Here is a 17,111-nt window from a genome sequence, read left to right as displayed (position 1 = left end):
TGAGGAGACCATACAGGACCTCACTGACCTTAGAAATCTGGGGGCACCAGCAGTAATGTGAGAACCAAGGACCGGAACGGAACACCGACCCTACAGGATTCACACTGCCCGCCGTACAGACCAGAGACTGAGAGACTAACAGGAGGGGACCCCCAGATGCTCCAAGCCGCGGGGACCCACCAACATGAGAAAGGTGCAGGGGAAAGGAGCCACCAGGTCATCAACCCGGCACTGGGACTAAGGGGATCAGAGGTGAATACCAGCCTTCCTCCGGGTAATAGCAATCCATCTGCTGTGAGTAAAGAGATCCAGTTACACTGCAAATCCTCGTGTGGCCTACCATTCTTTCCACGCCTAACCTCATCACCTAACCCACCTAGGGTCCCAGCCCTACTTGCGGAGGGCCCAACATCCCGGCTGCCCTCACATCAGCCCCAGCGGGAAGACTGTGTAGCGGCGGTTCTATTACCATAACAGCAACCCACAAGTGGTGTCACGACATAAAATTTATTAAATATTCCCCTGTACATAACCCCTTTTAAAGCGACCCCCAAGGTCACGGAACCGGGCAACAGCCACCCAGTGACACATCCCAGTAGTACACCGCCCGGGACCGAGTACCCCATAGCCCTGGACGACATAGGAGCATCACGCCCCTGTCTCTCCCTAGCTTCACCCATTTTGAAAAGCTGGGAGAACATGCCAAAAATCTAGTACACCACTTTTTTGGCATAAAAGCTTTGATGAATCAGGGTCATTTTGTTAGTAAAAATTTCCTTTAAATATAATATCATGATTTTTTTTATCTTTAAGGCTTCAGATGTCGGTGCATCTATGATTATCCACGCATTTGGAGCTTATTTTGGACTGGCTGTTTCGGCTGTACTGTATCGATCTGGACTTAAAAAAGGACACGAACATGAAGGCTCTGTTTATCACTCGGATTTATTTGCAATGATTGGTAAAGTAACTTAATTTAGAAATCTGCAAATCTTTATTTAGTAAGTCACTCCCCACCCTGCACCCTGGTAGTCAGAGATAGACTCTCGGATAGGAACACAAGGTTGGTTCTGATCATATCTGCTTTCCTTATCACTAAATAAAAAATATGTAAAAGCAAGTAGAAATATCAACAAAATATCTGTATAGTATACATGTCCTACAATGAAATGACCTTATCAACATTGCATTGTGGAAATATCTAGTTAAAATGATTTAAACATAACTTTTTTTACCTTTATACTCCTAAAACCAGCTGAAAGTAAAAAATAAATAAATGCAAATATAAGACATCTGTATCATGAGAAAAAGAGACAAAAATTGAGCAAACTTGCTAAAATAGTTATGCTGTAATTGTGGCGCCCCTGAGTGTCAGGTGCCACAGGGTACTGCATCCAACCTCGGTTTCCTGGAAGACCACGCACATTTCTCCAGACTGGGTGACAGGCTAGAGATGGACTTGACGGGTGGTCACCTATAGGCTGGGATGCATTAAATCCACTAGGCAGAAACCTGTGAGTGGGAGGGGCTAGTCAGTGAAGTGAACGGATGACGGACATCTTGTTAGTTGGAAACTAACCAGATACCAAGTCAGTCAGAAGTTGACGTGCTCACGGGAAAGTGTGAAGTGACTACCGAGTAAAAAGTAGTACGGTTGCCAGAGAGAGTACAGAGAAGTACTCATTGGACCAAGCACCGACGGGGTACAGAGCCCTAGTTCAGGAAGACGCTTCAGGCTCACCTGATAATAATCTGTCCGGTGAGGGGACCATCAAGGACCTCATCGACATTAGTGTCCAGAGCACAGCAGCAGAGAGAGAACCTGGGAATGGGGACAGAGGTCCAACCCACAAAAGGTTCAAGCTGCCTGCCATACGGGCCAAGACGGAGACAACAGGAGGGGACCCCAAGACTGTTTCAGGCCATGGGGACCCACCGACTACTACTACAGAGTGCATGGAGTTAAAGCTCACCAGTTTACTACACAGGCACTGGAACAAAGGGAATACCGGATTGGTAACGACCAGCACCAGCCGGGTAGCAACAACTCAAAACCAGTGACTAAAGCACAAGTTAAACTGCAGCCCCTGTGTCGTCTGAGTTCTTGCTACACATGTGCACCAACATACCACAACCACCATCATCCTCCCCTGGGACCTAGCTCTACTTGCGGAGAGCAATTACACCTAAGCAGCCCAATACCATCAGCCCCAGTAGTGAGAGACTTTGCAGTGGTTCTCCCCATATAACCGCACACCGCAAGTGGTATCACTAAAAACTTTTTTTTTTTTATTATTTTTCCTTTGTACAAAAACCCCTTTCAAGTGACCCCCAGGGTCACGCAACCGGGAACGGCCACCCAGTGAACTGTCCTAGTAAATATACTGCCCAGGAAGGACCTAGTACCCCAAAGCTCTGGGGTGCGTCATAATTGTTGCTTCTTAATCTTGCCATTAAATGTAAGTCAGTGCTACACTTGACATCTGAGGAGCATTGCATGGCTTATAAGCTTCCTTACTCTGTCATGTAGGCTTGTCACTCCCAGCAAGGACAGAAGTTACCTCTGAGGCCACAGAAGCCTCTCACCTTGCCAAATCATATCTTTTCTTTTCATTAGGGAGGGGCAATATCACTATACAAATGTCTGCAAATATAATGTATGGTTTAGCTTTTACCCTAAGTTGTGTAGCAAAGCACTGGAAAGGAAATATATTTATTGGGATTACTACATCTAGTAGGTAGCACTAGAGTTCTAGTCCTCTTCCTCCATGAAGTGGAAATTTGTGTATTTGATTTCCTAGAGGTGCATTGAATGACCTATAAATCTCCTTCCTTTGGGATGTCTGTCATTCCAATGAAAGGGAAGTTTTCTGCTTTAAGTAAACACAGAGTAGAATGTTTCCATTTTGCAATTTGGACGGGATTTTAAGCCTGGTGTGTGGCGGAAGAGGAGGGGTACACCACGGAAGATGTAAAAGTAGGCTCTGATGCTAGGGAGACGGAAGAGTAGTCATCTAACTCACCCATGGTTGATCCCTAGGCTCCCTAATGTCCCTTGACTGGTCCTTCCTCTAGAGCTCAATTACATGCCTAGGTCTTGGCTAACCCTGGACTTGCCCAGACTAGTGCGCAGGCCAGCAATACACTGGTCTTTTTGCTAATATAAAGCCAACCCTAGCAAGAGGAGGCAAACAAGGGAAAATAGAAACAACAGAAATTCCAGTCTTCTCCTTAGAGGGACTCCACCGAATCCTGCAAGAAAGAAAACCACAGCTTTCTCCAGAGATAGCCCCTTTATAGAGAAGTATAGAATGTGCTATAGCCGGCATAGGAGAGAGTGAGAAGTATGTTTATACAGGAGAAGGACGTGGTTTCAGCTGAGATTAACAGCTACAAGTCAATATTAGCAGGATAGAAAAGAAACCTTAACAATTTCATCACCGAATGTAATTATATATGCTCCTACTCAGCATAAATGATGAGCGAGTTTTAAAATGGATCTGCGATCAAGCAAACCTTCTGATCCCAGCTCCACCTAAGGTCTCAGCATGATGCAACATACTTTTGACAATAACAGATATCTGGAATAGTGTCGCAGGCGGGTGCGCAGACCATGCCAGGGGGGCTACTCGAGGCGCTCGGATCCGGGATCGTGGTTGTGGCTCGAGTGGCAGCCGGATCCGGGGCTCGTGCAGAAGGCCATTGCCCACAACTTAATAAAGGGTTATTTACAGGCGAGAGTTTGTCAGTGACGCCACCCGTGGGTTGCGGTGATTGTTGGTGACACCGCCGCTGCCTTGATATGGGGCGCCCAGGTCTGACGGAGCGGGGCAGCAGGATGGTATCCCCTCCACGGGTAGGGGAGGTGTTGTCCCGGGGCCCAGGTGCAGGTGGAGTAGAGTGCTGGGGCTAGTTTGCAGGCTGGACCAGATGACACCGATGTACTCACTGTTGTTGAATAAACCACACAGAGTCCAAGTAGTAAGCCAAGTTCCGGATACCGGTAGCCTCCAGAGGGGTGTTCTCGGGTCCTGCACATTGGTGAGCAGAACAGGGGCCCTTCCTCCTGCACTCTAGTTTGATGTCTCGTGTGTTGAATAATCCGCATGGAACGGGAAAAGTCCACCCCGGTGTCTTTGCTGTGGGAGCTGTTGCCCGCAAGATCTGACCCTTGGGATTTTTGTAGGCACTTGCAGACACCATATCCCCCGCATTGGGCTTCCGTCTCGCCCTATCTGGGCTACTCGTGGGACAAGACGTGGAATCTTGTCCCCTGCTGATTAATCAGAAAGGTGCTTGAAGCTGTCCTCGCCCTGGGGTCCAGGAACCCCAAATGTGCATGACCTCCGGACCGGATTCCCGCTGTCGGCACCAGCGGGCTACAACCCTGCCCAGGTCCACTTATGGTCTCCCGTGACCGGATCTCCGTCGCCTGTGGCTTTACTCTGCCGTCTGCCACCTAGTCAGCTCAGGTAGTCCGGTAGTCCCGGAGCCACAACCCCCGACTACCACTGCACTCCTCTCACTTCCTTACTCCAAACTCAACTCTAACTGACGTGTTCCCTCCCCTGACACCTAAGGACCCCTAGATGGGCGTCACCATCTGCCCGGCCTCACCCACTGGTGTGTCCCTATTGTCCTGGGGGAGTGACTAGGCTTTGTGGCTGATGTATGTACATGTGTGTGTGGTTGTGTTAATAGGACCAGGAGAAGGGAATACTGCATCTGGAAGATGGATGCAGTCTTCTGTGACAACCTGATTTTGTCAGGGCATCACAATAGCAGCAGATACTTAACATTAACAAGGGAATGGATAGTAAAGCTTAGTTACACTTTTAAGACAAACTGCAGCCAAGGGGAAAGGTTTTTCTAAAAAGAAAAACCTCTATAATGACCTAATTGTGGGATAAGTCATCAATATCAGAAGTGTGGGGGTCTATCCTGGTACCCTTACTGATCAGTTGATACAGAGCAATGTGGGCACTATATGTTCAAAGTAGAGTCATATGAAAAAGTTTGGGCACCGCTATTAATGTTAACCTTTTTTCTTTATAACAATTTGGGTTTTTTCAACAGCTATTTCAGTTTCATATATCTAATAACTGATGGACTCAGTAATATTTCTGGACTGAAATGAGGTTTATTGTACTAACAGAAAATGTGCAGTCCACATTTAAACAAAATTTGACCGGTGCAAAAGTATGGGCACCCTTATCAATTTCTTAATTTGAACACTCCTAACTACTTTTTACTGACTTACTAAAGCACTAAATTGGTTTTGTAACCTCATTGAGCTTTGAACTTCATAGGCAGGTGTATCCAATCATGAGAAAAGGTATTTAAGGTGGCCACTTGCAAGTTGTTCTCCTATTTGAATCTCCTATGAAGAGTGGCATCATGGGCTCCTCAAAACAACTCTCAAATTATCTGAAAACAAAGATTATTCAACATAGTTGTTCAGGGGAAGGATACAAAAAGTTGTCTCAGAGATTTAAACTGTCAGTTTCCACTGTGAGGAACATAGTAAGGAAATGGAAGAACACAGGTACAGTTCTTGTTAAGCCCAGAAGTGGCCGGCCAAGAAAAATATCAGAAAGGCAGAGAAGAAGAATGGTGAGAACAGTCAAGGACAATCCACAGACCACCTCCAAAGACCTGCAGCATCATCTTGCTGCAGATGGTGTCAATGTGCATCGGTCAACAGTACAGCGCACGTTGCACAAGGAGAAACTGTATGGGAGAGTCATGCGAAAGAAGTCGTTTCTGCAAGCACGCCACAAACAGAGTCGCCTGAGGTATGCAAAAGCTCATTTGGAGAAGCCAGTTACATTATGGAAGAAGGTCCTGTGGACTGATGAAACAAAGATTGAGTTGTTTGGTCATACAAAAAGGCGTTATGCATGGAGGCAAAAAAACACGGCATTCCAAGAAAAGCACTTGCTACCCACAGTAAAATTTGGTGGAGGTTCGATCATGCTTTGGGGCTGTGTGGCCAATGCCGGCACCGGGAATCTTGTTAAAGTTGAGGGTCGCATGGATTCAGCTCAGTATCAGCAGATTCTTGACAATAATGTGCAAGAATCAGTGATGAAGTTGAAGTTACGACATGACCCCGCCGACACATTGTAAGATATATTGTAGTGTGTAAAGCGGGCTTTATGTGCCAGAATCAGTGACGAAGTTGAAGTTACACAGGGGATGGATATTTCAGCAAGACAATGATCCAAAACAGCGCTCCAAATCTACTCAGGCATTCATGCAGAGGAACAATTACAATGTTCTGGAATGGCCATCCCAGTCTCCAGACCTTAATATCATTGAAAATCTGTGGGATGATTTGAAGCGTGCTGTCCATGCTCGGCAACCATCAAACTTAACTGAACTGGAATTGTTTTGTAAACAGGAATGGTCAAATATACCTTCATCCAGGATCCAGGAACTCATTAAAAGCTACAGGAAGCGACTAGAGGCTGTTATTTTTGCTAAAGGATGATCTACAAAATATTAATGTCACTTTTATGTTGAGGTGCCCATACTTTTGCACCGGTCAAATTTTGTTTAAATGCGGATTGCACATTTTCTGTTAGTACAATAAACCTCATTTCAATCCAGAAATATTACTCAGTCCATCAGTTATTAGATATCTGAAACTGAAATAGCTGCTGTGTCGCGGGCGGGGAGGAGGGTGTCAGCACACTACGCTCACCCCTTCTGCTCGGGTCCGGCGGCTGCTGCTCAGTGGTGGCTCGAGCTGTGGGCCGGATCCCGGGGATTCTCGAGCGGCGCTCCTCGCCCGTGAGTGAAAGGGGTTTGTTGGGTGTGGGAATTGTTTATTGTCCGTGACGCCACCCACGGTTGTGGTGATTTCACCACCGCTGCTCAATATGGGGATCCCGGGGATGGTGATGCGGAGCAGCCAGGTGTTGTGTTGCCCCTCCGTGGGTAGGGGTTGGTGATCCCGGGGCCCGGTGATGGTTTGGGAGGTGCAGGGCCTGGTGGGCGCAGGGACGCGGGGGCAGCGCTGTGCCTTGCGGCACTGTGGTACTCACTCAGCGTGAGACGTTGACACAGTTTTACGGTAAACCACACGGCTGGAAAGACGGTTCCCACGGACGGCTGCACTTGCTCTCCCAGTAGGTGACGGTGATGTCCCTTTTCCTTGCACCTTTGTTTCTGTGTTGGTAGCGATGGATTCCCACCGGTAACCCGCTCCCTGGCTTCAAGCTGGACCGGAGGAGCTCTACTCTTTGCCCGCAGGCGCTGGCCCTGAGAAACTGGTGCCTTGGCAGTGGCGGTGTCTCTCCTACACTGGTTGGGCTGTTGCCTTCAATCGGGACTTGGTTGTTGGGGGATCTACGTCCCCTTCACTGACGGATTTGGCAAATTATGGCGACTCCTAGCCTTGCCAGGGTCCGAGAGGCCCCTGCCCTGGTGCTGACTGTCCTTCGGTACACTGCTCCAGACCGCCGGGCCACTACCCGTCCGCGGTCCTTCCAGGAACTTCCAAACGGTTCCCCTCCAGACAGTCACCACCGTTGCTGACCTTGCTGACCTGTCCTGCACACAGCTGGACTCCTTCAGGCTTTCTTTCTGTCACCACTCTTGCTTTCCTCCTTTACCACTTTACTTCTTTCTACTTTCACTTCCTTAACTTCTCTTAGCTGTTTACTCAAGCCCTGCCTGGGCTACTCGCTTGTTACTCCTTCATGTCCCTCTCTGGACTCAACTGCCTGGTTTCTCCCGCCTCCAGAGCTGTGAACTCCTTGGTGGGCAGAGCCAACCGCCTGGCCCACCCCCTGGTGTGAATCATCAGCCTCTGGAGGAAGGCAACAAGGATTTTTGGTTAGCTTTGGTGTTCCTAACTGGGATGTAGGGTGTGGTGGTGTGTGACCTGTGTCCCCTGGCTTGCCCAGGGCGACACATTCCCCCTTAGCAAAATGCAGACCGTCCGCGGGCTGCCGTCCAACACCGGTTTTATTTTTCTGTAAAAGATAACAGGGTAAAATAACATATGTACATTTTTAATGAATCTTCCCATAACGGGAGGCACATTTCTTAAACGTTGCAAACGGTTTACGGTTACGGTTTCCGCTCTCTCCCACCCAAGCAACCTGGCCCTGATGCTGCCCCTAAAGCCCAGGCAGCACCCCTTGACCCACAGTCCAGCACACGGTACCCGAGCGGGATCTGTCCTTTCCCTCCAGAGGGTAGCCACCGGTTCCTTTGGTGGCTGGGCCCCAGCCTGCTCTGCTGAGGGCCCTCCCTCCAACCTGCCTCTCCGGAGGCGGCATTGCGGAAAACGGTAATGGCAAACAACTTATTTACAAGCCACTTAACGTTTGTGGTTGCCCTGCAAGTTCACGGGCTTGTCCATGGGAAGTCCTCCATGCAAAACAACTTTTAAACGGTCCCCACAGGGACAACGGTGCCGGCTCCGGCCGGTTGCAAATCACACAGATAATCAGGTGAGGTACTCGGTATCATCATTTTTCATCATTAGCAGAACTTTTCAAACTTTTAAACAAAACTTTTAAACATGAAGGTGGTCCCAACGGGGACTGGACAATGGTGCTCCGCTGCCCTACTGGGTATTTTCGTCCTCCTCACCCGGCTCGGGGTGGAAGGACACGGGCACCAGCCCCTCCAGTGCGTAGCAAGCACGGCGTGGAAGGGCTGCCCGATACCCGTTGCCCCCGGTTCGGGGAACATAAGTGGCCTCCATGCCAGGCAGGGCAACGACCCCCTCCTCTTCTTCTGACACAGGCTCAGTGTCAGGCCCGGAGTCGCTATCTTCTGCCCCCGCCACAGTCACAGAGAGAGGCTCACCCAATGGGCCAGGCGCGGTGCAGCACGCGAGTGAGTAGGACGGAGGTAACACAGGAGCCAGGGGCAGACCGGGTCCCTCAGCCGCAGCGGCCGGTCCCTCGGGGACACAGGGGCGTGGGTCACTCTCCAGCTCCTCCATCATGGCCTCCACTCCATACACTCGTGCCACAGCAACTAGTGCCTCCACCTCCGCGGCCCACTGCTCCATCAGACCGCCGATCTGACTCCGATAGTGACGGCAGATCTCCGCCGCCCGGGCCCTCAGCCAGGCCGCTGTTCCAGACACCAGCTCGGTAGTCTCTGCAGAACTAGGTGGGGCGGACATTTCCCGTTAGGGTCGGTGGACCGGGGGGTCCCAGTGTGTTTGCTTGCACCGCCACACTCACATGTGTCCAGCCGCCATCGCGTCCCCCTTAGCTCTTTCCGGCCCCTCCTCTCTCGGGGCGGGGTTTTGGCCTTCGCGCCTCAACTACTCGAGAAGACGCTCGAGCGGGAACTTTTCGCGCCAAAGATGGCGGCTTCTGAAATTTTTCTGCCGGATACCTCCGGCGGTAACAAGGCGCACCTCTACCAGATGGCAGAGCGGTAAGATCCTGTTCGTGACGCCAAGTTGTCTCGGGCGGGGAGGAGGGTGTCAGTACACTACGCTCACCCCTTCTGCTCGGGTCCGGCGGCTGCTGCTCAGTGGTGGCTCGAGCTGTGGGCCGGATCCCGGGGGTTCTCGAGCGGCGCTCCTTGCCCGTGAGTGAAAGGGGTTTGTTGGGTGTGGGAATTGTTTATTGTCCGTGACGCCACCCACGGTTGTGGTGATTTCACCACCGCTGCTCAATATGGGGATCCCGGGGATGGTGATGCGGAGCAGCCAGGTGTTGTGTTGCCCCTCCATGGGTAGGGGTTGGTGATCCCGGGGCCCGGTGATGGTTTGGGAGGTGCAGGGCCTGGTGGGCGCAGGGACGCGGGGGCAGCGCTGTGCCTTGTGGCACTGTGGTACTCACTCAGCGTGAGACGTTGACACAGTTTTACGGTAAACCACACGGCTGGAAAGACGGTTCCCACGGACGGCTGCACTTGCTCTCCCAGTAGGTGACGGTGATGTCCCTTTTCCTTGCACCTTTGTTTCTGTGTTGGTAGCGATGGATTCCCACCGGTAACCCACTCCCTGGCTTCAAGCTGGACCGGAGGAGCTCTACTCTTTGCCCGCAGGCGCTGGCCCTGAGAAACTGGTGCCTTGGCGGTGGCGGTGTCTCTCCTACACTGGTTGGGCTGTTGCCTTCAATCGGGACTTGGTTGTTGGGGGATCTACGTCCCCTTCACTGACGGATTTGGCAAATTATGGCGACTCCTAGCCTTGCCAGGGTCCGAGAGGCCCCTGCCCTGGTGCTGACTGTCCTTCGGTACACTGCTCCAGACCGCCGGGCCACTACCCGTCCGCGGTCCTTCCAGGAACTTCCAAACGGTCCCCCTCCAGACAGTCACCGCCGTTGCTGACCTTGCTGACCTGTCCTGCACACAGCTGGACTCCTTCAGGCTTTCTTTCTGTCACCACTCTTGCTTTCCTCCTTTACCACTTTACTTCTTTCTACTTTCACTTCCTTAACTTCTCTTAGCTGTTTACTCAAGCCCTGCCTGGGCTACTCGCTTGTTACTCCTTCATGTCCCTCTCTGGACTCAACTGCCTGGTTTCTCCCGCCTCCAGAGCTGTGAACTCCTCGGTGGGCGGAGCCAACCGCCTGGCCCACCCCCTGGTGTGAATCATCAGCCTCTGGAGGAAGGCAACAAGGATTTTTGGTTAGCTTTGGTGTTCCTAACTGGGATGTAGGGTGTGGTGGTGTGTGACCTGTGTCCCCTGGCTTGCCCAGGGCGACACAGCTGCAAAAACCCAAATTGTTATAAAGAAAAAAGGTTAATATTAATAGGGGTGCCCAAACCTTTTCATATGACTGTATAAGGAGCCGGAAAACCACACCTCCATATAAAGTGTGGTGGGAATGTTTGAATTTTGCAGCTCAGATTATATTCAGTTTAACTGGGGTATAGCTGCTGCAGTACCCCAGAACGGTACTCCCTGTTTGAAGATGTGACATACCGGTATTGACCCATTTCTGTTTGACTACTCTGACATTTAGTTTGGCGACATCTGGTGGGCTTCTTTAGTATTACACTCAGGTTAGTTTTCCTAGCGAGCATACCCGCCCCCGTCAGTTGTGCGTCACGGGCAAATCGCTGCCAATGGCACACAACATCACTTACACCCATCACACGGACTTACCTTCCCTGCGACGTCGCTGTGGGCGGCGATCCGCCTCATTTCTAAGGGGGCGGTTCCTGTGGTGTAACAGCGACGTCACACGGCAGCCATCCAATAGCAGAGGAAAGGTGGAGATGAGCGGCCGGAACATGCCGCCCACCCCCTTCCTTCCTCATTGCCAGTGGACGCAGGTAAGGAGATGTTTGTCGTTCCTGCGGTGTCACACATAGCAATGTGTGATGCCGCAGGAACGACGAACAACCAGCGGCAAGCCCCACCAACGATATTATGAAAAGGAGCGACGTGTCAACGATCAACGATTTTTGCCGTTTTTGCGATCGTTGATCGTCGCTCCTTGGTGTCACACACTGCGACATCGCTAATGACGTCGGATGTTGGTCACTAACGACGTGACCCCGACGAGATATTGTTAGCGATGTTGCAGCGTGTAAAGCACCCTTTAGTGTCAGCACCACCTGGTGGTAGCCTGACAGCAGCTTTACATTACTAAATCCCAACCAGGACAACATAGTATACTTGTGTACTAAAGGTAAAATAAGTGAGGGAGTTTTTGTTTCTATAAAGTAACCAAAAATAATGAAGAACTATTACAATAGTTGTCATTCTTAATGTACTTTAAAAAAAAAATTAATACAAGTCAGCACAAAACATGGACATATTTGTCATCCTGTCATCATGGTAGCCTTTACAATATTAAGGGAAGTGAAATAAATAGTGTATTGGAAAAGTTCTATAACTTTTATTTTACAATAAATCAGCTTTATGTGAAATTAACAAAGAATATCCCTTTAAAATTAAAAATAAACTCCCCAGACCATGCAGTACAGAAATACAGATTGACTCTAGAGACACAGAATCCAGCAAAACCCAAGGTCATAATCAAACATTTGACATTTCTCCAAGCTTTTTTGTTCACCTTTGTTTCTCTTGCAGTAGCCCTTTCCCCGATACTTGGATCTTGGTCAGGGTAATCATGACATGTTAATTATCAGTGAAAGCAAAGGTTTATACAGTCATCGAGTCAAGTTCTTCTGTTAATGTCTGATGAAGGGAAATAGAGCATCCAAAGTAAATATTCTGAACTGTACCAACCCATCACCTACATCTGTGTCCTCTCCTACAAAAACTGTTCTCGGAAAGTTCAGATCAGATCAGTCATTTTTCTGGTATAATTTTATCGCTGTCTCCTGTACACACAGTACTAGGCGCAAGGGTGTTACTTCCTTTGGCTAGACGGCCCACATACAGTCATATGAAAAAGTTTGGGCACATGTTAACCTTTTTTCTTTATAACAATTTGGGTTTTTTCAACAGCTATTTCAGTTTCATATATCTAATAACTGATGGACTGAGTAATATTTCTGGATTGAAATGAGGTTTATTGTGCTAACAGAAAATGTGCAATCCACATTTAAACAAAATTTGACCGGTGCAAAAGTATGGGCACCCTTATCAATTTCTTGATTTGAACACTCCTAACTACTTTTTACTGACTTACTAAAGCAATAAATTGGTTTTGTAACCTCATTGAGCTTTGAACTTCATAAGCAGGTGTATCCAATCATGAAAAAAGGTATTTAAGGTGGCCACTTACAAGTTGTTCTCCTATTTGAATCTCCTATGAAGAGTGGCATCATGGGCTCCTCAAAACAACTCTCAAATGATCTGAAAACAAAGATTATTCAACATAGTTGTTCAAGGGAAGGATACAAAAACTTGTCTCAGAGATTTAAACTGTCAGTTTCCACTGTGAGGAACATAGTAAGGAAATGGAAGAATACAGGTACAGTTCTTGTTAAGCCCAGATGTGGCAGGCAAGAAAAATATCAGAAAGGCAGAGAAGAAGAATGGTGAGAACAGTCAAGGACAATCCACAGACCACCTCCAAAGACCTGCAGCATCATCTTGCTGCAGATGGTGTCGATGTGCATCGGTCAACAATACAACGCACGTTGCACAAGGAGAAGCTGTATGGGAGAGTGATGCGAAAGAAGCCATTTCTGCAAGCACGCCACAAACAGTCGCCTGAGGTATGCAAAAGCACATTTGGACAAGCCAGTTACATTTTGGAAGAAGGTCCTGTGGACTGATGAAACAAAGATTGAGTTGTTTGGTCATACAAAAAGGCATTATGCATGGAGGCAAAAAAACACGGCATTCCAAGAAAAGCACTTGCTACCCACAGTAAAATTTGGTGGAGATTCCATCATGCTTTGGGGCTGTGTGGCCAATGCCGGCACCGGGAATCTTGATAAAGTTGAGGGTCGCATGGATGATTCAACTCAGTATCAGCAGATTATTGACAATAAAGCCTGCTTCACACGTTGCAATTTCGTATACGATATCGTATGCGATTTGCAACGCCCCCATCGTATGTGTGGCATGTTCAATTTGTTGAATGTGCCGCACAAACGATTAACCCCCATCACACGTACTTACCCGTCCATACGACCTCGATGTGGGCGGCGAACATCCACTTCCTGGAGTGGGAGGGACGTTTGGCGTCACATCGGCGTCACGCGGCAGCCGGCCAATAGAAGCGGAGGGGCGGAGATGAGTGGGACGTAAACATCCCGCCCACCTCTTTCCTTCCGCATTGCCGGCTGGAGCCACGGGACACAGGTAAGATCTGTTCAATGTTCCCGGGGTGTCACACACCGGAACATTGAATAACCCGACGTGCAATTCGTCAGGATTCAACGACGTGTATGCGATGAACGTTTTAACGTTCAATTGCAATCGCACGTACCTGTCACACACTACAATGTACCTTACGATGCCGGATGTGCGTCACTTACGACATGACCCCGTCGACACATCGTAAGATATATTGTAGCGTGTAAAGCGGGCTTTATGTGCAAGAACCAGTGACGAAGTTGAAGTTATGCAGGGGATGGAAATTTCAGCAAGACAATGATCCAAAACACCGCTCCAAATCTACTGAGGCATTCATGCAGAGGAACAATTACAATGTTCTGGAATGGCCATCCCAGTCCCCAGACCTGAATATCATTGAAAATCTGTGGAATGATTTGAAGCGTGCTGTCCATGCTCGGCGACCATCAAACTTAACTGAACTGGAATTGTTTTGTAAACAGGAATGTTCAAATATACCTTCATCCAGGATCCAGGATCTCATTAAAAGCTACAGGAAGCAACTAGAGGCTGTTATTTTTGCAAAAGCAGGATCTACAAAATATTAATGTCACTTTTATGTTGAGGTGCCCATACTTTTGCACCGGTCAAATTTTGTTTGAATGCAGATTGCACGTTTTCTGTTAGTACAATAAACCTCATTTCAATCCAAAAATATTACTCAGTCCATCAGTTATTAGATATATGAAACTGAAATAGGTGTTTGAAAAACCCAAATTGTTATAAAGAAAAAAGGTTAACATTAATAGGGGTGCCCAAACTTTTTCATATGACTGTAGCATGCTAGCACACCCCTGTAGGCGTACTAACATTCTAATGAATGCGCAGCGACGGCACATCTACCTCACTCTTGACGGCGACTGGTGATGGATGAATGCTCACTGCGAATGATCCAGAGTCCTGGTACTTCTGATCATGTGCGCTAAACTGATGCCGGGTGTAAGCTTCCCGGCATCAGTGAGGTATAGTGCGCATGACCGAAAGTCCCGGGAGTCCCGATCATACGCAGTACGCATCCATCCACTACCAGGCACTATCAAGAGTAAGGTATAATTTTGGTTTGGAGAACGGACGGTAGACTCACTGTGAAGCAGGAGAATGTCTGGTGGGGCTCTACCTCAAATGTGTACACGAATAATTCAGCATAAAATAATTGAAAAGGTGGCACTCACCAGGTATAGAAAATCATTTATTTCTTCATGATGTAAAACAATACGGGTGGGTAGATGTGGGTGACGTTTGAACGACGGTCTACCCAGCCTCTCGCGAAATCGCCGTCGTCCAAACGTTACCCCATATCTACCCACCCGCATTGTTTTACTTCCTTTTTCATTTTTTTCCACTGTATTATCTTATATCTGACTATTTTTTGAAGCTGCCATTGTCACTTAAAGAAGGGAACCAATAAGCGGAATTCAACTACATAAAGTACAGCCAGTGTCACACTGGCGCTAGGAAGCTGAATGCAATGATATCTTTAATTCATAGATTGCATGCTTGATTGTCGAAAAATCTTTAATTCAAGTTCCACAAATGCACTTCTTGCTTGATTGGCGAGTGCATGAGGGCGGGGCTATGTGGGTCAGGTCTTGTGTTTTTTTAGCAGCTCTTGTATCCGCCCCACTATGCTGGCCTTTATCACCCCTTTGCCACCTTTATATTTATTTCCGGCACATGTGTAGTAGCTAGCATTGGGAAGAATTTCATCAACTCTTCACTAAGATGGCGTTTGAGTCCGTGCCTGTGCATGTCACTATTTCTGGCATCATCCTATTGAAGGCATCCTCCTCCTGATTTCAAGCGTCCTGTCTGCTTCGCGTATATTGAGCTGTGGCTGTTAGGTGGGCTTCTATTCTATTGTGACCGTGTGACGGTGGAATATAGGGGGTTGTGTATCATGTTGTCTAGGTTCGTATTTTAGGCGTAGTTCACTGTCCATTCTATGTATTCCTTGTGTGTACATTGTTTTGTCTGTAGGTAATCACCCCCTGTAGTGTCTCTGTCTCTAAAGCTGGGTTCACACTAAGCGACAGCGACAACGACGTCGCTGTTACGTCACCATTTTCTGTGACGTAACAGCGACCTTGTAAGTCGCTGTTATGATCGCTGCTTAGCTGTCAAACACAGCAGAAGCAGCGATCATAACGTCGCTGTGCTACATGTTCAGAGAGCAGGGAGCCGCGCTTAGCGCTGGCTCCTTGCTCTCCTGCAGCACACATTGGGTTAATTAACCCGATGTGTGCTGCAGCTACATGTCACAGTTCAGAGAGCAGGGAGCCGCGCGCACTGCTTAGCGCTGGCTCCTTGCTCTCCTTGCTACAGTACACATCGGGTTAATTACCTGATGTGTACTGCAGCCACATGTCACAGTGCAGGAGCCGGCACTGGCAGCAAGAGCGGCGGAGGCTGGTAACCAGCGTAAACATCGGGTAACCAGGGAAAGGTCTTCCCTTGGTTACCCGATGTTTATGCTGGTTACAGCTTACCGCAGCTGCCAGTGCCGGCTCCTGATCGCTTCATTTCGTCGCTCTCTCGCTGTCACACACAGCGATGTGTGTGTCACAGCGGGAGAGTGACGACCAAAAAATGAAGCTGGACATTCAGCAACGACCGGCGACCTCACAGCAGGGGCCAGGTCGTTGCTGGATGTCACACACAGCGACAGCGACGGGACGTCGCTGCAACGTCACAGAAAATGGTGATGTAGCAGCGACGTCGTTGTCGTTGTCGCTGTGTGTGACACCAGCTTAAGCCTGGGGATGGGGGGGGCCTGGGATCCACCTAAACTCTCTGCTTACCTGATGAATTAGTCATTCAGGCTGGGAACAACAAGAGAGAAGGATTGATCCTCTGGGGGGAGAAGCAGCAGCTGCAGGCAACACCCCAGAGAGCCGTTGAGAAACCCCCATTATCCTGGAAAAGGACTGCTAGAGGATTGTGACTCATCCCTGGGACATTTATGCCATTACTGGAATATTGTACCCTCTGTGTGGTGGATTATTTGATGGTCATTCTGTATTGTTTGGAATAAATATGCTTTGAATTGTTCACCCATCTCTCGCTCTGTTAATTGTGTGATATGGGAGAAGGACCCCATCACAGTCCGGCACATGTGCAGTAGCATTAGGAAGAATTTCATCAACTCTTCACTAAGATGGCAATGGAGTCAGTGCCTGCGCATGTCACTATTTCAGGCATAATCTTATTGAAGACAGCTTCCTCCTGATTTCAAGCATCCTGTCTGCTTCGCGTACATTGAGCTGTGGCTGTTAGGTGAGCTCCTCTTCTATTGTGACTGGGCTCGCTCTTGTAGTCTTGAAGATGGTAAAGGATGTGAGGGCACATGTGCCACAGCATAGGA

At 48.7% G+C, this 17,111-nt stretch overlaps 1 protein-coding gene across 1 annotated transcript in view; it reads left to right on the top strand.

Annotated features, from left to right (window-relative positions):
• Positions 1 to 17,111, top strand: part of RHAG (Rh associated glycoprotein) — a 122,107-nt gene that overhangs the window by 67,754 nt on the left and 37,242 nt on the right. The window contains exon 4 of the mRNA XM_075341230.1: positions 814 to 961. Coding sequence (XP_075197345.1) covers positions 814 to 961 — 148 coding nt within the window. The remainder of the gene's footprint in view (positions 1 to 813; positions 962 to 17,111) is intronic.

Source organism: Anomaloglossus baeobatrachus, chromosome 3 (genome assembly GCF_048569485.1).
Source record: "Anomaloglossus baeobatrachus isolate aAnoBae1 chromosome 3, aAnoBae1.hap1, whole genome shotgun sequence".
NCBI classification, from domain to species: Eukaryota; Metazoa; Chordata; class Amphibia; order Anura; family Aromobatidae; genus Anomaloglossus; species Anomaloglossus baeobatrachus.
Note: the sequence above shows the minus strand (reverse complement) of the source record. Positions and strands in the feature narration are given on the sequence as shown.